At 32.2% G+C, this 24682-nt stretch overlaps 3 protein-coding genes across 6 annotated transcripts; all 3 read left to right on the top strand.

Moving 5' to 3' along the window:
* The first annotated feature begins 3245 nt into the window (after positions 1-3245).
* LOC102667828 (NDR1/HIN1-like protein 6) lies at positions 3246-3944 on the top strand. The gene has a single exon (XM_006595387.1). It carries the CDS (start codon positions 3246-3248, stop codon positions 3942-3944), a length of 699 nt encoding a protein of 232 aa, XP_006595450.1.
* A 4205-nt stretch (positions 3945-8149) lies between these two features.
* On the top strand, positions 8150-11998 carry LOC100810417 (uncharacterized). 4 transcript variants are annotated; one of them, XM_014765964.3, is made up of 7 exons: positions 8150-8359; positions 8674-8736; positions 8845-8977; positions 9761-9864; positions 9959-10130; positions 10239-10373; positions 10471-11998. In XM_014765964.3, the coding sequence occupies exons 2-7, from the start codon at positions 8696-8698 to the stop codon at positions 11884-11886; spliced, it is 2001 nt and encodes a 666-aa protein (XP_014621450.1). In that variant the 5' UTR covers positions 8150-8359; positions 8674-8695; the 3' UTR covers positions 11887-11998. The 4 variants fall into 4 exon arrangements, with proteins under 4 accessions (XP_014621450.1, XP_003541917.1, XP_006594857.1 ...); XM_003541869.4 differs by having other exon boundaries at positions 8150-8567; XM_006594794.3 differs by having other exon boundaries at positions 8150-8736.
* A 10330-nt stretch (positions 11999-22328) lies between these two features.
* On the top strand, positions 22329-24554 carry LOC100809887 (ethylene-responsive transcription factor ERF053). The gene has a single exon (XM_003541868.5). The coding sequence runs from the start codon at positions 22810-22812 to the stop codon at positions 24067-24069; it is 1260 nt and encodes a 419-aa protein (XP_003541916.1). The 5' UTR covers positions 22329-22809; the 3' UTR covers positions 24070-24554.
* The last annotated feature ends 128 nt before the right edge of the window (positions 24555-24682 follow it).

Below are 24682 nucleotides of genomic sequence, written 5' to 3'. Positions count from 1 at the left end.
TAAACAAAATAGTGTTTGGTATAAAAATAGTAGAAATATAAATGTTGCGCATATCTCATATTCCATAGGCAGGCGCAGATGCGGATCGAGTGGGACGAATCGTGCGAGCATCTGTCACTTGGGCTTGGGCCAACTAGTTTGGTTCGGTGTGGGGGGTCATTGATATGATTCATGTGTGTTGGGTAGGGATTATATATTCAGGTTATTATGATTAGCTTTTAGTTAGCCTATAAATATGGCTTAACCGTGGTGCTGTTAGAATGACTCTGTTACTTACCTTTTGTAATCACAGGTACCCCTCGTACCAACTTTATGCATATTAATATACATTTTACTGATTTAAAAAAAAAAAAAAAACGTAGACTTAGGCCTGTTTGTTGTCAGGTTACGAATTAGGTTTGTTTGATACAGTACAATTGTCATTTGGTAATACTATATTGTAGCTTTAGGTTTATTTATTATTGTTATATAAACCGGTGTAATCCTTTTACTGGTTAATAAAAAAAGATAGTCGCTCTATTTTTTATGATGTAGACATATTTTTTGAATCTCGTTAAATTTTTGTTAGTGTATGTTCGCGTATGATAGATTATTTTAGAAATCCAATTTCATTGCCAACAATAAATACCTAAAAAACTAAAGGGGTAGAAAACACATAGAGCTCACAATCCTTAAAATTTGAAGAAGAGTTTAGATCCTCATGGAAGCGTGGGAGCAAAAGAACAATGAGAAGTAAGAGGATAGAAAACCCTAATTATCATATTGGAGGCTAGAGTAACAAAAGTCTCCTAAGAGTTTCTAAACCGGGTTATAATAGAATTTCCAAAGTGGACCTAAAGCATAACAAAAATAAAAGGGTACTTAACTAAGGGTAAGGAATATATTCAAGCATTGGATCAGGGTACATAAATGAGATTAAAGAAAGGTTTGGGTTGCCACCAAAGAGTACACAAAAGGGGAAATGTCTCACATACGAGTTATGTTACACTCACTAAGACTTTTGTCTCATTTATTTAAGATTTATGTTTTTTAGGATAAGCAAGTGCACACTTTTGCAAGGAGATAGATATGTACGCAGGAAAATGTTTTGGTTATGTAGCCCATATAATTTCCTTTTTGAGTTGACGTACTTGTACCACACTTAGTGTGTGAGATATTTACACCGAACATATATATACCTTTTAATTATTTTGTTTAGTAAAGAGTTTATATTTATATAGTTGTAATAATCTCTTCTTCTTTTTTTATGTTTTAGATTTGTGTACTTTGATGTTATGGATGTTTAGAATTGAAAAAATTAGTATCATAAATAATCTCCTGACATTGAATCATATTTTTTATATCCATAAGAATTGAGTACAATACCATAAAGTTTAAAACACTTATAGACTCTGCTCAACCAATTGATTTAGGCTTTCTTTATTAAATAAGAATCATATATAAATATAACCTAATTACCTTATTTTAGAATAACCACCAAATAAATCTAGATTAACAAAAATGAAAATCATGAGTAAGGTCCATGAGCCTTTTGGTTCGTTAAGATATATATAAAAATAGGATTAGACTTTTGAGGTAAAGATATTATTAATTCTCATTTATTATATTAGATATTTAATCAATTTGATTTGAACAATAAAGTATCTTATGTAAATATTTCATGCCAAGCATTTTCAGACTAAGAATGTAGAGAGTCACTTCTCAATCGTATTCGGGGCACAGTTAAAATTGTCTAGATACCCGGTGCAACTACACAACAGTTTTTGGATAACAGAGATTAAGAAGAAAAGTTATTGAGTTTGAACAAAAAATGTAGTTAAACTTAAAAAAAACAAACATTTATAAATGTACCCCACGAGGGAGAAAAAAATAAGACCGGAATGATGGTGAACTACCTTTTATTGAAGTCTACACCCAACAATTCGAAGGGTAGGGACAGCACAATAAAAGGAAACACCAAACAATGATAACGATCGATCATAAACAAGAATCAAAAGCTTGTTCTGTATCAAGTGATGAGTAGTGTCTGAGACTGAGAGTTTTTGCAACTTCGCATAGCCACCCACCATGGCCACCTTTCTCCGCAGCTCCACCCTCTCTCGCAGCCGTAGATACAAATATGAAACTCTTGGGGGTGTGCCTAGCAGTGGAAGGGACCACATTCTCAAGTCCATTAGCTACAGACGCAGAAGAGCCAAGCAGAGGAAAATCTTCCTCACAACCTATAAGCTAGATTCTTTCACAGAGCCCGAATCGCCTAAGCTCAACAATGTTGCTCTCAAGTTCAAGAAAATTGTAGCCTCTGTCTTGAAGCTTGTGCAAACTAAAGCAGGTTCTTTTAGATTCAAGTCCTCTCTCTCCACCACCGACTTGTGAAGATTTGGAACCAGCTTTGCTTACGTTTCTTGCTTCTTCTTTTTCAAATTTCAATCAATCACTTCCTTGTTTTGACTACTCTGTGTACGGTTGATAATGGAAAATGAGTACCATGCTGCTGCCATTTATTCTGTATAGATTATGAATCTTTATATTTTGTAATTTGTATGTTCACCATATTATTAACTACATATGATTGGTCTTTAAGCTAACATTAGAAAATGAGCCATCAGAGTTCTTTAATTTCTAGGAGCCTTTCCCTGAATTATCCTATAGGAACTTCAACTAACATGGTATGGTATGATATGATATGGATGGTAGATAATAATGTTTTTTTAAGCATATGGTCAAGAACTTAATTTTTAGGTTCATTTGTATAGAAAAAATATTGATTGAAGGAGGTTATTCTCTTATATGAATTTCAGTATTTCTTGATATTAGTTTCTGATTTTTGAGTTTTGATTGAGATATTAAGTTCACCAAAAATATGGAAACTTCAACAATTAAATAAATATATTGAATGAAAATTTCAGTCTGCACCCCAGCAAATCATAATTTAAGACCAGCAACCAAATGCAACCTCAATTAACCAGTTCCTAAATATAGGATCGGAAAAAAAGAGAAAAAAAAATAAGAAAACTGAAGAAACCAGTTTTAGCCTCAGAAAACCTGGTTAGAGAACCATGTCCATACATACGTAACAAAATCCTTAACCGATTGAAGGTTCCCTAAACGACCAAAAGAAAATTGCACCTCTTGTCCAAGACAAGGAGAAGAGAATGAAAAAATTATCTACTCATTTCCTTGAATGTACTATGCCCACAATCCCAAAGGATTAATCAATAATCAGTTAATCACCACCATTTATCATGACATCTGAAGCATATGTGCCTAAAAGATATGAGTCTCTAGAGAACCCTTTTGCTCATAAACCGCCGCGTAAGCGTTCTCGTCGTGGTTCTGGTTTTTGCGGGTGCCTGAGGTGTTGTTGCTGCTGCTTTAGTTTCTGCCGTTGCTGCATTTGCACCATTTTTATCATAATTATACTCTTGGTGGGAATTGGTTTGGCTTTATTTTACTTTATTAAGCCTAAGGTTCCTTCCTATGACATTGAACACATTAATGTCAAGTCATTTGATATCAGAAAGGAAAGTAAGGTATACACTGATGTTGTCATTGTCGTGAAAGCGGATAATCCTAATGAAGAAATCGGATTGGACTATTTGGAGAATGAAGTTGGGATAATGTACGTAGGATCTCAACTTAGCTCGGGGCAGATCCCTCCTTTCTTGCAGCCAGGGAAAAACACAACAACGGTCACCGTGGAATTGAAGGGGGAAAATGAATTTAGTGTTGAAATGCAAAATCACTTTATGGAAGACCAGGAAAAAGGGAATATTCCTTTGTTGATAACAGTGAAGCTTCCCATAAGGATCGTGATTAATGATTTGATTCATCTCAGAAAAGTTGTGGTTAATTTAAATTGTTCCGTGGTTATTGACAAGTTGGAAGTCAACAAAAGTCCTAAGATTTTGGACAAAGTTTTCAGCTATGGCATAGAGTTCTGAATGGTTGGTTTGTTATTTCATCGCTTGGAATCCTTGTATGTATTGTTTGGCTACTGAAGGAGTGGAAGGCAGAGGAAATTGGGGTTGGCCTGGCTTACTTGGGTTTGATTATGGGGATTGTGGTTTGGTCTAGAGTTTTTGTTGTGTTCTTGGTGCAACATTATTCATATAGAAAGAGAAGTCATAACACACGGGAAGTGCATTTATCAAAGAAGTAGCTACATTTCATAAAGTTTACTTTGAATTAAAATAGGGAGGGTTGATGAACAAAAAATTGTAGAGGCATTTAAAGCATGAGTAATGTCAAATGCCATATCATTTGACGTGTATATGGACTCTAATACAGGGGAGACCAGTTTCAGACAGAAGATATTCAGAGAGATGAGAAAAATTTGTTTTCTTGTCTATGCGTTGAATTTAGTTTAGCTCATCGCACATAAAAATTATCTTCTGCTCAATCTAAAATTGGTTTCAATGTGTGGGGATATCTTTCTTGTCATCTAATACTCTATTATAGTAATAATTTTCATATAATATTTCTTTTTCATAATTTTGTTAAGGTTTCTGAATTCCTAGTGGAATTTGCTAATGGCTGACTTGCAAATTGCAAATATGTTACAACCTAGTCAGAAAGATCGACCAAAAATGGCAACAACTACCAATCCACTCAATCCATTTCCTAGCCTCCTTAAGAAATGAGAAGACAAGCACATACACCATGTCTTACGTGATAGTTAATGCTAAAATTTTCAATAATTCTACATATACCACCATGCAATCACATAAACAAGTTTTTAAAAACGGTCTGTGACTGAAATTTCAGTCACAACGTCAATGTTTTTGGAGTTTCGGTGATCTCAATTATAGTCGTACTTTATCCATAATTCCCCGCATCATCAAAGATTACAATGATACTTTGCGGTCACGTTTATTCGTAATTTCCCACATCAAAGATCACAACAATATTACGATTACAACTCCTACCGTAATTTAAAACCTTGCATAGAAATAATTCATACATAGTGAAAGATGCTTCTACCATAATTGGTGAAAAAGTATTAACATAGAGGGAGCACGTGGAGGAGAAAGGGGATGTTGTGGTGTAAACAAAGATGAGAAAAAGGTTTCTTGCATTCTTAGCACACCTAAAGTCAAAACGTAATTATTAATTTCAAGAGGTTTGAAAAGCTAAGTAAACCTCTATAGGTAATTGTTAATTTACTTTGTTCTGTTCTCTTACGTGCATACTTCCAAAAGATTAAACATGGTGGCCAGAGCATGCAAAGTGCAAAGTTAAAACTGAGCTTAAGGCTGCCATTACCAAAAAACAAAGAAAATGGATGTTTATCAAATTTCCACCCTCATTTGCTCAGACTGTAAGCAATGCAAATTAATTTAATCACTTTGAACATGTTCGTAGCATTAACGTTAACACACTTTTGTATCAAGGATGTCTTTCTGCTAATCCTTCAGAAGTCTGATAATTAACAAGGATTAATGCCAAGATAGTGCATCTACATGTGCACACACGCAAACAAATAACATACATGTATAAACAAGAACAATGTTGTGTATCTTTTAAAGTAGGCAAGATTTTGTTAATTTGTAACAAAGTGTTGAATCTACACTCCACTGTTAAAACTTGCAACATCTGACATTTTAACATTAGCCTTTATTAAGTTGCTACTTACATACTATTCCAGTACTTATTATCCAGATATTTGGCTCACAATACGTACGTATGTCTATACTAATATGTCAAAACTCATGTTTGTTAATTCTTAGCTTAATAGACTAATTCTTGTTTGATATCGTTCACATACATTTTTCTTAAGATGTTTACATAAAGCGAGATCATAGACGGATTTCACATCTCTCTTAAAACCTAATCAACAAAGGAATTCCCCATCTCAACTCCCTAAAATTTTTCAATGAAATTTCTCTTTTTCTTATATTTTTCATTATATTTGTAATTATGAGAAGGATATTTACGAATCTTGTTCTCCTTACCTTCAAAATCTTTTAGAATAATTCATGTACATCAATGTCCTGAAGTCTCACGTACATTTTAGTGCATTTAAATGAATGGTTAGCATGAGTGTTATATGTGACATACGAAGGATCTGGTTCAACTAAAGTGAGTAATTCACTTTTTAAATGTAAAGTAATGTTATGGTTGATGAGAAAATAATTAAGTGTACATACATTAAAAAAAAATCATAAATGCATTGAAATATCAACTGTTGATTTTTATCGTCAACAGCTGAAATGACTTTATCTTTGTTTATTTTAGAAAAATCAAATCCTTTTAGGAGTAACATATATAAAGTAACCTTGATGATTAGAGCTCCTTCGCAAAGCTACTAGAAATGCGCTGATAATGAGGGTTAAGGTAGTATACAAGAATTTATAAATTCAAACCTTAGTAGCTTGATTGTAATTAAAAATTGAATCAAATTGCAATTAAAAAAAATCCTCCCACATTTGAATAAAAGTATTAATACTTTACCCATAAATTAAAGTTAGAACCTAACTTTATTCCTTATCCAATTGTCGAGTCCCTACATTGTAAACGACGATAAAAACATAACAATACAACACAAAAGAAAGCATACGATTCTCACACGCAAAACAAGTAAACAACCACCACCTAAAGTGCACCTTAAGAACATCATACATGAATTATGAGATGCTATCTTCCCCGGATTAAAAAATATGCACATTGTACTAATAATTGTACCTTTTAACATTTATCCTTTAAGAATGAAACTAAATTAATGAAAGTTTAGAGCCCAAATGATGATCTTCCTATGTGTTTTCCTTTATTTTTATTTATTTTGTTATTTATTTATTTTCAAACTCTGCCAATGGCCACGCCTAAAAAATGAGGGCCCCACTTTGATGGTGCACCCTTGCATGTGGGAACAATAAAACAAGTTGGTGAACCCATAATTTTGTATTACAAGGAGGTGGATCGAATTGGTTATCGATTTTGCACTTTTGCTTAACATAAACGCTAAAACCACGCACACCATAGATTAGATTAGTTTCTTGAAGCACTGTTTGTAATTTTCTTAGAATTTATTCACCAATGACTGCTACCCTTCAAAGAGATTGAAAAGGCAAAGTCACCCTCTCTGTCATGTCCCTCACTAAAAACAATTACATGTGTCAGTCAGCTAGCGCGTGTTTGTTACGGTTCAGTTCAATGATATAACACATTCCTTTACCCTGTGCCACACCAGTGTGTGTTTGCTGCGCGTGCTTGCTTCTTTTTCTCAGAGGCACGTGTGTTTCATCAATGCACTCAAGTCCAATTTTAATTATCCATTAAAGTATTAATTATGTGATTAACTATATTAAGAGTTGTACTTGGGGTGATCATATTTCTAAATCGGTGACGAACCTTAGTTGCGGAATTTCAATTCTAATTGCAGACCCAACTCGCCAGATGCTAGTAATTAATAACTGTAAGTGTAAGTGTCAATTTTGCATTTTTAATTTTGCACGAAATGGAAGAATTTTCGATACCAAACCATAGAAACACTTCATAGAAATTTAAATTGTTCACGTCTTCTTTTTGTAATGAATTCGTGCTTTATAGTTTTCATATACACGCACTACTAATTTTTGCAATTTAATTTGTATATCACATTTTTATACTACATATTTTTTAGCAATGAATGTGATTATATACAATTATTCATATATACTACTTGTTACCATAAGTGAATAGTGATTAAATATGATTCACAAGCAATACTAGTGTCAAGAGATTATCAAATTGTCTGATGATGATTAACTTTACGTGACAAGTGGTTCAAAGTAAATGAATGTTATATAATATTTATCAATCCATACTTGTAATATTAATGGTTAAATATGTCTCACAAGTGTCTAATTGTGATTAATTTTGCTTTACAAGATGTTAAGAATTTATACTTCCGATACTAATAGTTAAATATATTTCAAAAATTATTAATAATGTCATGAAATGATTGAAATGTCTGATACTATTAACTGTGAAAGTGATTAGATGTGCCTAATCGACTCTGGTTGAATATTGTTCCGTGGGACGTTTATAATTTTTTCTTATTTTTAGCATCTATCAGAAAATATATTTTTTGGCACGTAGTTTGTGTCAAAATACTAATATTTTTTTATGTTGAAGTAACAAACTAAGACAACAATTAATTAATCATTAACTAAGAGTAACTATAGAAACTTGGCGTGCATAATTCCAACGAGGTGCATAATTCAAGTTGTTTTGAGCCATTCACCAAAAAAAAAAGTTTCAAGTTGTTTTGGCTATCGTGGATATGAACTCAGAGAATTTCATGACCGTATTCTTCTAGCTTTTTTCGCAGGGAATGTTACTAAGCAGTTTGCAAAATAGACGTGTCCAAAAAACTGAGGTGGAGTAGTGGAACAGTTATTTTCCAAAGAGACCACAACTGTCTCCTTCTTCCTTCTTTCAAATTAAGTCCCACTAATTTGTCACAGTCTGCATTTTTCAAACCGCTCTTATCTAAATTTGTGGTGGTTCAGTTACTTACTCTACCATGATCTTCCCTCACTTTTTTTCTCATTTCTGCTACTACTCTTTATATCCATAATAACCAGGTGTTTTTTCATCAGGCTTATTAATAACTTGAACCCTTTCCTTCTTTGTTTTTCTTTTATAATGCGTCTAATCTAAAGTTTATATCTTTACCTCCAATAAATTCAGAAAGTGGCATCAAGTTATAGGTATGTTTGACATATTGTTCGGTTGGTCCAAAGCTTCCAAATGGTAACTAAACTTATCAAAGCTTAAGATTATGTTGTTTGACAATCATGCATGTACGAGTTCAAGTTTATGTAACCCTTTTGTTTTTGTTTTGGCTTTGCTGATTTGCAGTAAGAAGGCGATCAAACGAGCCCGGTGCCGGCTCAGGCTACTCAAGAACAAGAGGCAGGCAATAGCAAGGCAACTGAGAAAGGACTTGGCTGAGCTAATACAAAGTGGCCATGAAGAAACTGCATTTAACCGGGTTTGTTTGTTAATGCTACATACTCATTTGTTAACCACTGCTTGCATGACTATATTCCTTCATGTCCTGTTTTTGTTTCTAATATGAGGGAGTTTTCTACTTTTTCTTTCCATTAAGTATGAGTATTGGGAGATGGTTTTCCATAAACAAAGTTGCACGGTTGTAGGTACTGTTACTGGTCTATAGCTTAATGTACCAAGTCTTGTATTAGTTTGATGAATTCTCCCTTGTAAATCTCAAAGCATGTGTACTTTACGTATGTGTCTTGTGTATACATGTGAATTTCACTTGAAGATTTTGTGCATCCTTCAAAGCCAGTTCAGAATCTGTGATGCAGTAGCATCTGTACAGGATTTATGTACTGAATCACAGTTGTAACTAAAGTATTGCTCGTGATGATTGATGAATAATATAGAACCACTTGAGCGTCTATAATTTAAAGATAAGAAGTCTTAATCATGTAGTTTGTTACCGTATGGACAATTAAGAACACCCTTCATGTTCTAGTTAGCAAATAGTAATACAGTAAAGATGACGTACTAGGTATAAAATTTCAGAAGACAGAGAACTAAAATTTATTACTGTTTGAACTAAATTTCGGCTGAACTATGAAATTCTGTATGCTATAGACATGAAAATACGAATCATTGATTGGATATTCTAATTTAGTAACTTAACTCATCATTATTGTATTTCTTTTACTCCTATCTTACTAATAATGTATCTTTAGTAAGCATCCCTTTCTTCAGTCCTAATATTAACTAATTGTTCTCAAAATTTCAGGTGGAACAGCTTATGGGAGATGAAAGCTTAACAGCTGCGTATGAATTGTTAGATCACTTCTGCGAATTTATCCTTACGCAACTCTCCTACATCCAGAGGCACAAGTAGTAACTGCTTTCTACCTATCTAAACCAAATACATTTACTAGCCCCTTATACTTCACAAAAATTTTCTGATGTTTCAACTTTCAAAAACCAGGGACTGTCCAAATGATATTAATGAAGCAGTCTCTAGTCTTATATTTGCTTCTGCAAGATGTGGGGATCTTCCTGAGCTCGGTGTCATCAGAAAGCTCTTTGGACAGCGTTATGGTGAGAGGTTTGCAACTGCAGCTGTAGAGCTATCACCAGGAAATCTAGTAAACAAACAAGTACTACTTTATTATTTTTTTTCTTTCAGCAAAGTATAATCATTTCACTTTATGAAATTTCATATTTATTAATGATGCATACATATTCATGGAATTTTAAAATCACAGTTGAAAGAGAACCTGTCAGTGAAATCTGTGCCGGATGATATGAAGTACAGAATGGTGGATGAAATAGCCAGGGATAACTGTCTGCAACAACAGGTTTTAGCCATACAATATTACCCTGATTGGCAACAAGTGCAGGTTAGTCTTCTTTAGTAGGTTGGATGTATTAAAGGATTTATAATCCTCTCATATACTAATAGTCTAATTCTAAATTATCTTGAATGCTTTTGCACAGGTGAAAGAAAATAAAGGGTATCAACTAGTGGAGAGTGATGCCAAAATAATTGACATTATTTCAGGATTTAAAGTTCACCCTTCAGAGATTGAAGAGATAACAAGAGATGTCACATGTGTTAATCCATCCATTTCCAAACAAAGTGATTCTTGTTCTCTGCCAGAACCAAACTTAGCTGATACTTCAGCTATGGCGTCTGCGGTTCAGCAATATCCCCCATATTTCCTGAGATATCCTTTGGAGAAGAAAGTAGTAGATATAGACTTTCCTGAGCTACTTTCTTCTCTAAATTTTGATTTGCAAAACAAGGGGGAAAGAATGGCCTTAACATCTTCTGCACAAAGAGTGAGTTTCCCTCCCTATTCTGAAGAAATGGTAGATTATGTGGATGGCATTAAGGAGTTTTCTGTACCAAATGATGGTGGCTGCCAGGACCAAATGCTATTTAAGTTCAGATCTTCTGGTCTATCCAGGAGACAAAAAACTCAATTTGGTTATGATAGTGATATTGGTCAAGATGGATCAGAGAGTGAGAACTCAAGCACAAGGACCTCAACAAAGAGCAAAAGGAGACCTGAGAAAAGATCAAGAAGGAGATCATCCTCCATGGAAAACCTTGGCCTTATGGATATTGGATACATGATATATTATCACAAGCCATGCAAAAGTCCCTTAGCTCATAAGCATAGTAGCAGAAAGCACCATAAGCCTTCACTAGAAGGAATTTCCCCATCAAGTTACGGCCAGAAGAGACTGATGCTACATGGTTTCTCAGAAGAGGGAAATGTTTTACAGTCATGTCACAGCCAAGATGGCACAAGGAGAAAACTTTTCAACTTTAAAATGAGTGGCTGCAGCTTGGACCAACCTTGCTATTTTTGCCTACATGATGATGAAGACTATTTGGAACCTCAATCAATGAAGCAAAAGAGAGGGATCAGAGCCACACATGCTCAACAAGAACTTCTGCCTGATGAATGTTGCCACTGCCAACTCTTTTGTGATAATGAGTTGAACCAAGGAATTGAATTGGTTACCATCCCTCGGAGACCAAATAGGAGGAGTTATAGTGGTGCAGCTGAGTATCATGTATTCAACTACCAGGATTGCCAAGCTGGTAATGGAAACAATGAAACAAAAGAAAAAATCTCTGCTTCTCCCAAAGTTTCCAATCCAAGGACTGGTGGTTCCTCAACAATAGTAGAAACAGAAGCTACCTATTCAAGGGCCATGACAATGCCCCAAGAGAGGCACAGAAACAGCAAAGATAAGATGTTAAGGACATATTCATGTCCTTCTCCACATCCTATTCATGTTCATCCTAAGTTGCCAGACTATGATGACATTGCTGCCAAGTTCACTGCTCTCAAGAAAGAGCGCATGGAAAACATGGACCGCAGTAAGGACCAAAACTAGAGGAGGCATATATACAGCATTTGTATAATACTGCCCTATTAAATTTTGAATCACTCATTCAAATATTATTTGAGCTTGTTTTTAGATATCACTAAATATTCTTTGGCCTTCATCCATGTAAGATTACAATTTAATTTTTACTATCTGTAAGAAAAATGAGAAGGTTGCCAATCAATCTAACAAATTAAAAATTAGATTGAGATTTTCATTAATTGGTTTGTTGAGCTTAAATGAGCTATTTTAGTATAACGGCAATACAACTATAGAAATAGGTTTATGTACTAGAATATCTTATTCTTTTTCGGCTCGTAAAACTATTAGAAACAAAGGTTTTAAATGGTCCTAAATAATTTTATTTCCTTATAATTAATAATTGTCATTGGAAAACAAGAATATGGCCCTTCATCCTTATCTATGTTCCGTACTCACGTTAAGAAACACATGCACAACAGCATTGGAAACCCACTATTTGTTTGCTTGACTTCTGTGAAACACTTTTCTACTTTTTTCTACCTTCTTGTTTTCCTCCTCTCTTGATTTTCTAGGCATTGTATTGTGGAGACTTCAGTATGCTTCTATCCTTTATGCTCTAGCCAAGGCACATACATAATCCCGTTAACTTCACTATGCTTCTATCCTGCACCCCCTTTTTGACTTTTAGAATGGTCACTTTGAAATATAAAATTACATTCCAGAATGTATCCCTTTTTCGGCTTTTGGAATGAACAATCCGAAAGATAAGAAAATGTTCCAGAAAGAATGCAGGAAGTAATTTGGAGATGCAGGAAATAATAACCCAAATTTATCCGTTCGGCCTTTTTGCGAAAGTGGACTTTCTTAAGGAGGCCTTTCTTGCCTCCCGGGCCCCGGCCCGTTCAAGAAAATTAGTAGAAAACTAGCATTGTAATCTGTGTGATGTGTAAAATGAATATCTTTTAATAATCAAAATTTCAAAGAAATATTTTAAATATAGAAATTATATTATACTTAAAAAATTTAATATATAAATATTTTCAAATAATAATTTATATTGTAATACGATGTTTTTTTAAAATGTGAGAACTATAAGTATTATCACATTATTATATTTCTAATTAATATTTTTTTTGTTTTGATAAAAAGCTTTCCTTTTAAATTGTTCAAAATCAATCTTATAAGCTGCTATTAAAAATCAAAATTAATTTATTTTATAATTTATATAATATTTCTTTTTTTAATGTAAAAATAAGAAATAGTAACGCGACTAACAGCTCAACAAGACAGATAAACGAGAAAAGGAAATAACTGAAAAGTCATCCATGAATTGATCAACGATAATCTAAAAAATAAAGTATTTATTATTAATAGAAGGATTTTGGTTTATTCAGTGAAAATGGAATTAATAAAGTGCGTGTAAGTGTAAAATATATGTTCATTGTTTGCTCTATAAAGTTAGGGACTAGTTTTTGCTAACTATTATGATTATTTTTGGAAAAAAAATAGCTTGAAAAGTTAACGGAAAGTAAAAAGTTGCTACTTAAAATTTTTTAAATTAGTTTATTAAATTATAAGTATTATATAAAATTAATAATTAAAGTAGCTGAAAAATATAGAATAATATAAATAACATGTTTAAAAAGAGTAATTAAAAAATTAAATAAATATTTTAAGGATAAAAAAGAATAAAATAAAATTAAAAAAAGTTAGAAGTTAATATTTTAAAAACGTTAGAAATTACTCAAAATTTTATTAAGTTATTTAAAAAAATTTGTTTACCTAATAAAAGAAGTTAAAAACTAATGAGAATATAGGCTTATAATACTCTTTCTAAACTAATTTTTTTTCCAATAAATTTAGTGATGCACTTTTTAATTCAGAGTAATTCATGGCCTAAGGCTAGAGAGAGAAATTAAGGTTGATTGTAAATGTAAGCTTGAGAGCACCAAATCGACGTTTGCCCGGTCAAACATACAATGAATCTGTGCGATTATGCAGTTAAATTTCCATGGGAACCTAGTTCAGGGGTTCCACGAAGCAAGAGTTCGATCCAAAGTTAAAATGCCGAGCCAAGTGATATATTTTGATTATTGGTAATTAATTAGTTAAAAATGTCAAATTAGTCTAATATATATATGGTGTGGATTGAAATTTAAAATTTTATGTCTAACATTAATGTTAATTTGAAAAGAGAATTTGACAGCCACATGAGTTACTTTTGGAGATTTCTTTTATTTTACTCGTATGAGGTGGGTTTGTATTTAAATATATTATTTCGATTTGTACCCCTTTTTCTCTATCTTGCTCACATTTTGTGTTAAGTAAGAGTCTTAATGGAATTGGCTTTTCTTATAAAAAAATGTTAATGTTAATTTGGTACAATCCGATCTAGCTGAGATCAAAATCAACTCATTTGTATTGACTAGAGAGCTGCAATGAATTTGGATAATATGCATAAGGATAAGAGTGCAACCGTTTTATACAAAAAAAAAAAAAAAAAAGCTACAATAAATTAGACTAATTTACTAATTCAGTTTTTTTTCTTCTAAACTTTATTTATAATAAATAAATAATTTTATATAAACCTTAGTCTTAGTCTGGTAGAATTCTTTAACTATAGAAATTAGTTATGATTTGAATTTAAATTTTAATTGATCTAAATTCTTGTGCAGTGAGTTATATCAATAAAAGTTATTAGATATATATTTTTTTTAATATAGTCTACATTTAACGGAGTTAGATGTCCAAGTTCAAAGGTTAAGACAATTCTTAGACTAAATTCTACATTATGTAAGCTTTGTAAAGAATGGTGTTGTCCATAGGACTGCTCCATCTTTATCTAGCCTCTATGATTTCAATCATGTACCACTTAAACCATTTGACCCAGATTAAACTAATGTGTGACAGTGCGTACTTAGAAAAGTGATAAGAATTAAACAGAAGTATATATCATTCACTTATCATAGCACTTCATTGATTAAATATACAAGGCTTTGTAACAAGCTGAAAATAAATTCCTAAAAATATGGGTAGCAATAGATTTCAGCAAAAGAGAAAATGTTACAGAGACTGTTTATCACATTTCTCTTAATCGAATTCCAAACTTATATACTTGCAATTAATTAGTGGACCACCATTAGAGGGTGTCTAATTATGAGTGCCAATATATACCTTGAGAGTGGAAAGCAATTGATAATGGAACTATTATCCCTAAATGGGGCAACAATGATTATTACGACAATACTTTGATATACGCGCACGTATGCTTCATCCAATTGCCAGAATGATATCGATATAGACAACTCTTCTTCCAAAATTATAATATTCCTATCGCAATATTTTACACTAAAGTGGCTCTTCGACGATAACTATGCCTTACATGCCAATGGCAGGTCAACAACTTGGTATAGCCAAAGTTTTTGTTCACTCCCTTGCTTTACTGATTAAGTAATCAAAGTAGTTAATTCATTAATGTGACTCCTTTCATAGCCTCCACCCATGTTGGAGCTGAATTAGTCAAAATGGGATAATCTTTTCTTTTGGCAAGGTCTTAATTCTAAGTTTACAGAGAACAATGGTGCTTCAAAATGGCCCAGTTTATTCTGTGTTTTTTGTCCGAGAGTGCTTGCCATTCAAATTTTATATTAACATTACATAATGTAACAATAAGAGAGCAAAAAGAAAGGCGCCGAAATGTGAAGTAAATGGATAATTTTAAATATTTGTGTTAAATCAATGTAGAATATTGTACTTTTGATCACATAATATAATGGATTAAACTCAACATTATTCTTCATGAACACGGAAAGTCTCTCTCTCTCTCTCTTTTTTTTTTATATTTATGTATTTTCAATATGCGCCATGTTTGGAGCATTTCCAATCCATAAACGAGTTGACTTTGTTTGAACATAATTTTGTATTCTATGGCCACCAGTGGCGATGACTTTCCCCTGGATTCAAATGCTTGAACCAGTAGGATGTGACCTCCAATATATGAAGCAAAGTCCACTCTGTTGTTTGTCCAGCTACCCTTATAAGGAAAATCATATTGCATATTATGTTTAATTTGCCTATGAACTTAGATATTCTTCTTTTGAATATTTTTCAAAATTTCAAAACTAATTCCATAAGATATTAAGATATATTTAAGGATCAGTTAATCTTTTTCAACAAAAGTTTTTTTTCCAAACATACAAACCTAGAAAAATAAATTTTCAGTCCACGTGTTTAAGGAACAATTGTTGGTGCTAGGAACCTGACTATCTTAAGTCATGAAATCTATCTAAAATGATTGACAATACTGGAGACGAAAATGGATGAGAAATAAAATATGGGTAATTAATTGTTTTTAGAGCAGTGATCACTTGTATCATTTTCTCTTACCATTTCCACAAGTCCTAAATTATTTAATGTACCCAAAATGGATAAGTTATAGTCTGGTGTTAAGCTAACTCATTTAAGAATTTAAAACATCAAATAAAATGTTGTCGAAATCTAATACAGTTTTTCCTTTAAATACTTTAATTTAAGTTTGAAGAATCAATTAATGAGAACCACTTTTAATCCTTTAATAGTTTATAATTGATTGCGGTAAAAAAAAAAGTTTATAATTTATTTTAATGACGACGTCAATACTGTTTCATTAGTTTTTTTTCCACTTGAAACATCCCTGTAATTAAAGTTCAAAAATAATTTTACTTCCAATATTAAAAAAATCAACTGTGAAATTAATCATTTTATAATTTATTTTTAAAACAAATGATTCAATCAAACTCGAACAAACACATTAATTCCCAATTATTAATAATATTATATATAAATTTAAATTATTCTAAAATTCAAATTCTTGATAATATTATAAACATTAAATAAAGCATACTTGGAATTATACTAGATAGTTGGGATAGATGTTTCTCTTTATTGGCTTTTGCTTGCATTTTTATTATAAAATAAAATAAAATTACGTGATACTATAATTTATGTGATGGTAACTAACATTTTCCATTTGTGAGAAAGTGTTAGAAGTGCTCATATTTCATTCCGCAACATATTCATCGTACATATACGTGTCCTAAATTAGTGCTGAGAGAAGAGAAGTAGGTGAATTGCATTTGCATTGTGTTGCCTGGTCAAAGAAAGTGACCCCCCAAAATGTTCTTCTTTCAGTGCTATAATAAAAGAGATGGAAAACGCATCTCCGATGATTCCACTTCAGATATTTTTGCTTGAACCCACAAATGTAGGAGTTGAAGCCACGTGTTAATTGAATGATATTCTATTTTTTGTTATTGCTCCTATGAACCATGATGTTGATATTTTCATGAATTTTTGTTTTTCGTTTTCTGGTTGACTCGGGAACATTTGGTACTATATATTGTTTTCAGAGGATATGTATTTTTATGAAACATAATATATTCAAGTTAAACAGGATTACTATAAATTTAATAAAAAAAATTTATCTAAATATTTAAGACACTTACATAAAAACTTAAAATCAAAATAGCGATAATGTTGAAATAACTCAGGTCAAATTCACTTGGATTGAATTAATTTGTTATTTGTTATATATATCAAAACTCATGTTATGTTATTATTTTTTATCAAAAAATATTAGTTAAAGAATTTGAACTTGTGATTTTCTTCTTTTATTCTCTTTTTATTATTCTTCAATCAAATGAATCTTATGTTTTATATTAGTGTTCTTACGGTAACTTTTGAGTTTTTCCCTTTAACTTTGACCGATCTGAAGAAAAAAAAACTAGCAATTATGTGGTTGAACTAGTGTATATTTTAATGTACCTTACGTAGGAAATAATAGAACATAGAATAATAGAGTTTTGCTGTAAAAAAGAATATTTGAGACAAAGTTAAATCTATATTCGGATATTCCCTTAACTTTCACCAAATCTGAAAAGAAAAAACTAGCAGTTATGTGATTGAACTAGTGTATATTTTAATCTACGTACGTAGTAAATAATAGAACACAGAATATTTGAGATTTGCTGTAAAAAAAATAAAAGAATATTGAGACAAAGTTAAATCTATATCAAAACTGCGTTGAAAAGAAGCTAATCATATATCCAGCTAATATAATGTGTTTGCTTGCAAAGTTGGATATCTAAATTAATGTGACTATTAATGAGATTTATTAGAAGAAATGTAATTAAGCCTGTGTACGTAGTTTGTGTTTTAAAATTGAGTTGGGTGGGTTAATCACGCTAAATAATATCAAGGTCTTTGTTTTGAATTTGATACTTAGGATGACTAGTGAAAATAATAACCAAACTAATAAGTGAATTTTTTAATCCTTAAAATTTAATAAGTGAATTTTTTAATTTTTAAAGTTTAAATTTTAATTTCCAAAATATTTATGTTATTAAAATTCTTTAATTCTGTTGAAGACTTTTTGAAAATTAAAATGTAAATTTTGAGAACTAAAAAATTTACTTATTAACTATAGAAACTAAAAGAAATGAGTTTGAAAATATAATAATTAAATGAGTAATTAAAACTAATTTTAATTAATCTTTCTCACACACTTGTGAGAAAATTAATAACTCTCTTTGCCCTCCTGGCATTGAACAGAAATTAGTATCATAAATAATTTGGAAATTTGGATTAGATCAAATGTGTAAAAATATTTGAAAATGTAGATGTTAAATATTCACTTAATCTTGTAATATAAAAATTGCGTGTTTATCCCTTTCCTCGTGAATTTCCATGAGGGAAAAAAAAGATATAAAATTTTCACACAACAAGATTGTCTGCGGTTGAACAGAAATTAGTATCATAAATATTTTAGATTAGATCAAATGTGTAAAAATATCTGAAAATGTATTCTCTCATGATAAATATTCTCGTAATATCTTAATATAAAAATTGCGTGTTTACCCCTTTCTTCATGAATTCCCATGAGAAAAAAAAAAGATATAAAATTTTAACATAACAAGATTGGATGAAAATTCACTATGAATATTGATCCATTCAATAATTTCAAATAGCTATGTTTGATATAAAAAAATTACAAAATTGATGAAAGTTGAAAATTAATTTAAAATAATTTAATTGAAATTAGCTTCATATATTAGAAAAAAAAAACTTAGTAAAATTAATTTTTAATTAAACTAGTTGGTAAATGTAATCAAAATTTTATTAAAAGATAAAAAATAGTGAAATGGTGTAGCAATTAAAATATAGTGTAATATTAAAAGAATATTCTACTAAAATAAATAATGTAATAATAAAGGAGATAATAAATCTTTTTTTATTAAAGTATCAAAGAAAAAAATATAAACTCATTATTAAATATTTAAATAGTACACGAAAAACTGTATATTAATAAATATTAAACATTATACCAAACACCTAATTCTAATCAAATAATCTTATAAACTAATTAAATAAATTGTAAATCAATTAAAATAACTTATCAAGTACAGTTCATTTCATCTCATCTCATGTCTGTTACCAAAAGGTTTTGGTTGGCTTTGATATTTTGAATTATGCATGTCATATGACTTTGACCGAAAACGAAATAAATATTATGCTAATAAAAAAAAAAATTGTAAACAGCACACAAATAGTATTATAGTAGTAGGAGAACAAAATGATGGAACTCTATAATGGACCACCGACACGTGCCGATTTTCACCGACCTAAATGATAAAACAATGTTATGGTGTTGACTTTTGTAACGACAAGCTCACAAGCATATCCGAGAGTGGTTTCAATGTTTGAATCCTTGGCATTGTTCCACCGAAAGTGAAAGTGAAAGTGAGGGGAGCAATACGTGGATCCTGTGCCTGACACAAACTTGCACTGCTTCACTCACCAGGTTTTCTTTACCCACATGCAACGCTACTATATATCTTGAGAAAAATTGAATTGATCGCAGCCTCATGAAGAATGAATTTGACCAATTCAAATTAGCACCTAGCTTTGATTGAATTCTTTTTCACACAAAACGCACGCGGAGTTATTAACGTAAGTAAGGAATTTCTATGAAAATTATTGCCAATTAATTGGAGTTTGATTTAGGGATTTTAATTTCTTGATATTGGAAAAAAAATTCATAGTGAAATTAAGAGCAGTTGTTCATGAGCTTCTCATTGTGTGGACATTTCCAATGGCAGTGATGGCAAGGAGCTTTACCCGTAATGACTTTTTTATTATTATTAATTTTGATCATAATCTACTGTATTATAGATTAAGTCTGCTTATAACATGTGAGTATAGCTGCCCAAAAGAATCTTACAAAAAAAATCAAAACACATGTTTTTCGTTAAATATATTATTCTCTCACATATAAATATAATGAGTTTTACATCATTATGTCAATTCTATAGGTCACTTGTAATTAAAAACTTAATAATAAAATAATAAAATAAAAAATGGAAAATTAAAGTGAATAATATTTATAATGTTTTATTTGAGGTTTATGTATAGCTCATGACATATTTTATTATGTATGATAAATATGAGTGTATGTAGAAAAAATTAACAAGAATTTAGATTTGTAAACACCAAAGACTTGAGAAGGGGAGAAAAAAAAAAAGCCTAAAACAACTCTATTTGATGGAGATGATGATAAAAATACTTGCTTATAAAAAAATAAACATACTTCAAGCAAGTTGCTTCTATATGAACTAATTAAACTTTCAAAAGGAAGAATTTTCAAACACTAGCTTTTCATATTTAATAACACGTCTTTTTTTCCCTCTTGCATTATGTTATACTTCTCATTTATGATGTTTTATTTGAGGTTTATATATAGCTCATAACATATTTTATTATTTATGATAAATTCGAGTGTATGCAGAAAAAATTAACAAGAATTTAGATTTGTAAACATCAAAGACTTGAGAAGGGGAGAAAAAAAGAAGCCTAAAACAACTCTATTTGATGGAGATGATAATAAAAATACTTGCTTATAAAAAATAAGCATACTTCAAGCAATGCAAGTTGCTTCTATATGAACTAATTACACTTTTAAAAAAGAACAATTTTCAAACACTAGCTTTTCATATTTAATAACACGTCTTTTTTTCCCTCTCGCATTATGTTATACTTCTCATTTATGAGCAAAAAATGTTTAGTTCTTCTTCTTTATAAAAATGAAGTATAGGAATAATACTTTTGTTTCACATTAGAAAACTAACTCTATGCATGCTGTCTAACTGAAGACTACCGTTGTTCAAGATACGTGCAACCTGATCTCAAGCTTCAATTATAATAAAAGTTTATGGTCGATAGTTTTGGTGAAAAGGCTCAAAACAAAACTAGCCAGTGTCTCAATATGTTAGAAATGAGCCAAGCACATTCCAACCAAATAAAAAGCAATCAAGAGCTTTATCCGACCCAATTCTTATGTATCTGTTCACATGTCTCCCCAGTTTAAGACCCTTAGAGAACCATAAAGATCCATATATATCAAAAGCAGGCAAACATATCTATGAATGTGTGTTCTATTTCTAACACCCTTGATTCACATGATGCAAAGAATATCCCAAACACTATGCAAGAAGAAACCATCTTTCATCTTTGGAGCAACACCCCTTATGCAACGTACTATAATCATGTCATTATAATCAATATGTCCATAAATATATTTTAGAATTTACTTGAATTAATGGATTGTTGTAGTTTTGTTTGTATAAAAGTCTTGACCAATCACTAGGTATCCTTTTTAATCTTCTTTAATCCTCTTGAAAACAATGGAATTTTTTTTTGAAAAAAAAAAACTTATAATGTGCTATTGTTTCAACTACTTTAATCGAATTTGGTAAGAGTAGTTAATTAATTATTGTACATTTGAGATTGAGAACAAGCCATGATTCAGACGAAAATTCTGTTGTCTGTTGATGCTGCAAGCTAGAGTCATCTCTTGCTGAAATTGAAAAATACTTCCGCATATAAAAATTTATAAAAATATACTTAAAAGCATAAATATCTTCCACCAAAAACATCGATTAGCTTTTTTTTATCATTTTGATCTGAGTGCATGAATCACCACCTCCTCCACAGCACAATCACTGTAAAAAGCTTTTTCATCAAGTCATGAATCTTGTCTCACTTTTTTTTTTCATCTTGCTCATACAATAATATGATAATATATATAAAAAATAGAGTAAAAATAGAATGTCTATAGAAAATATCTCACCAATGATGGAGCCACCAATCAGCGTTCAACACATCACGCGTATGGACAAACAGCACAGTTACATAACTGTTTTCCTTGGGTGTTCCCTTGTTGCAACATGTGGAAAGCTAAAGACATAGGAGATAGTGAGATACATTAATCTCAAAGTGCGTGACCCAAACGTGACCAAAGGTGGTTGAAAGGAAAGAAGGAGATTGGTTTGAAGCAAAGACAGAACCGTGTGGGTCCCACTTTAGCCAACCAATGAGGCAACTGTCTAACTCTATTCATATGCTTCTTTCTTTGTTCAATTGAATTCATAAAAAAAGTTGGATTTAAACACCTTTCTGACTCTCATATAAAAACCTCTCTCCCAACACTCTTTTGTTCCTCACAAGTCACAAACAACACAATCTCCCCTGCTTTCACCACCTGAGAGTTTCTCTTGCTCGTCCCACAAAAATTGGTACTACCAAAAGAAAAATCAGTCATCGCCCTGATCCCCGCTTGCTCTCTTATCTGATTTTGTTCTTTCCACACACTAAATTGAAGATGGGTAGGTCTTAAGGAAATAACTTTGGCATCAGATTCTGTTTTTGATTTCATCGGTATACAGATTCTAAAATTTTGTTCTTTCTTTAATTGGACGACCAAATCTGAATCTGAGTCCTGAACTTGGATCACTCGGATTCGAATTTTTCTTTTTTGACTCACACCCATCTTGTTATTTGTTATTAATTTCCTCGGAACAAGAACAAGCTTTGATTTTAAGAGAGCGAGCAAAGAGTGTTGTGTATTTATAGACACTCATGGCTGCAGCGAACAGTGGCAAATTCGACGTGGGAGATGAAACTCACAAGAATTCACGAAAGGGTAGTGAAAGCCAAGATTGGGAGATTGAGAAGGGAAAGGGCGTGGATTGTTCAAGCTCACAGAGGCGTCAATGGAAGCCAGTTTTTGATGACGCTTCCATCTCATACAATAGACCTCTCAAGAAAATCCGCAGCCCCGATCGCCAAGAAACAAACCAATCTTCTTCTTCTTCTTCTTCTACTACTCCTTTTGAACCTTCTCCACTCTCTAATCCTCCTCCTTCCTCTTCAAGAATAGTGTTTCCTTTTGCTTTTGATGGTTCCCAACACCCCATGCAATTCCCTCACCAATTTGGAACCACAACAAACTCACCTTTCCCTCACCCATCTTTCCAAAACCAGCAACACCAGATGATATCATTTGGGTCTTCCCAACAACATAACAATCTCGCATATCCACCAATCATAGCCCGAGATTCTTCTTCACTTGTACATCATCATCATCAACAACAACAACAGCATCAGCAGCAACTTCTTCAGTATTGGAGTGGCGCGTTGAATCTAAGTCCAAGAGGAATGTTAACAAGGTTGGGGCCAGATGGAAGGCCATTGTTTAGTCCTCCAACACAGCGCATAAACACAACAAAACTCTATAGGGGAGTGAGGCAACGCCATTGGGGCAAATGGGTCGCTGAAATCCGTCTTCCACGAAACAGAACGCGTCTCTGGCTAGGCACATTTGACACGGCCGAAGACGCCGCCATGGCCTACGACCGCGAAGCCTTCAAGCAACGAGGAGAGAATGCAAGGCTCAATTTCCCCGAATTGTTCTTCAACAAGGACAAAAAAGAACAAGGAGAAGAAGAAGCTTCTTCGCCGGTTCTTTCGGCTATTGCAAAGCAGAATGAACCTCCTCCTGCCCACCACCGTGACGTCACGATAGAAGAGTCTAACGAAAATGACTCAGGTGACGCCACCGTGAGCGACGAGGTTCATGCTCCTGCTGCTACAGCGAGTTCCGAAGGGGTTTCTCAGGAACTGGTTTGGGGAGAAATGTCTGCATGGTTCAATGCTATTCCTGCTGCTTGGGGTCCTGGTAGTCCCATGTGGGATGATTTGGATGCCACCAATAATCTTCTTTGCCAATCACACATTCCTTTTTCCAATCCCAATCAACAACAGTTCAATGATGCTGATGATGCTCAGAGACAGGAACAAAACACAGGACCAGGTTACCTATGGAAGGATCAGGATTGAAACTTTAAGTTCATTTTCTATATACTTTGATGGTTCCTTAGTTACTTCTCACTCACTAGTAGCACATATTTTCACCACACAACCTATGAACCTTGCCTACTACTACTACTACTATATTCATTTCCTTTTTAACTTCTTTTCTGCTGAACTAAGGCTCCGTGTATTTCAGGGTCTTGCAGCATTTTTTTCCTTACTTGACTATTTTTGTTGTTTTTTTTAAAAAAATATTTAATGTATTTGGTAAAGGTAGATTGGCATGACCAGGGAAGAAGGAGACGGTTTTTTGATTTCCTTCTCGGTTGCTCCATCCGTTATGAGCTATGTTTTTCAGCTCCAAGGATGGATTTATATATATAATCATATTACTTCATTTGTAGTTTGTAAGCTACCATGTTATGTATCCTTTTTTTGTTGTTATATTAAATATCCAACACTTTGTAGTTTCGCAGCATCTATATATGTGAATGTAATTCGTAATTAGCATACATACTTCTTTGCTTGTTTATGGTCCACCTTTCGTCTTCCTATTGTTTTGTTTTGGAACAACTGAAGAAAGGAAAATAACAAAACATTAAATATCTACTATACTTGCCTTGTGTTATAAGTTGGAAGT

Source organism: Glycine max, chromosome 13, assembly GCF_000004515.6.
Source record: "Glycine max cultivar Williams 82 chromosome 13, Glycine_max_v4.0, whole genome shotgun sequence".
In the NCBI taxonomy this organism is placed as follows: Eukaryota; Viridiplantae; Streptophyta; class Magnoliopsida; order Fabales; family Fabaceae; genus Glycine; species Glycine max.
This window is presented reverse-complemented; position numbering and strand designations above follow the sequence as displayed.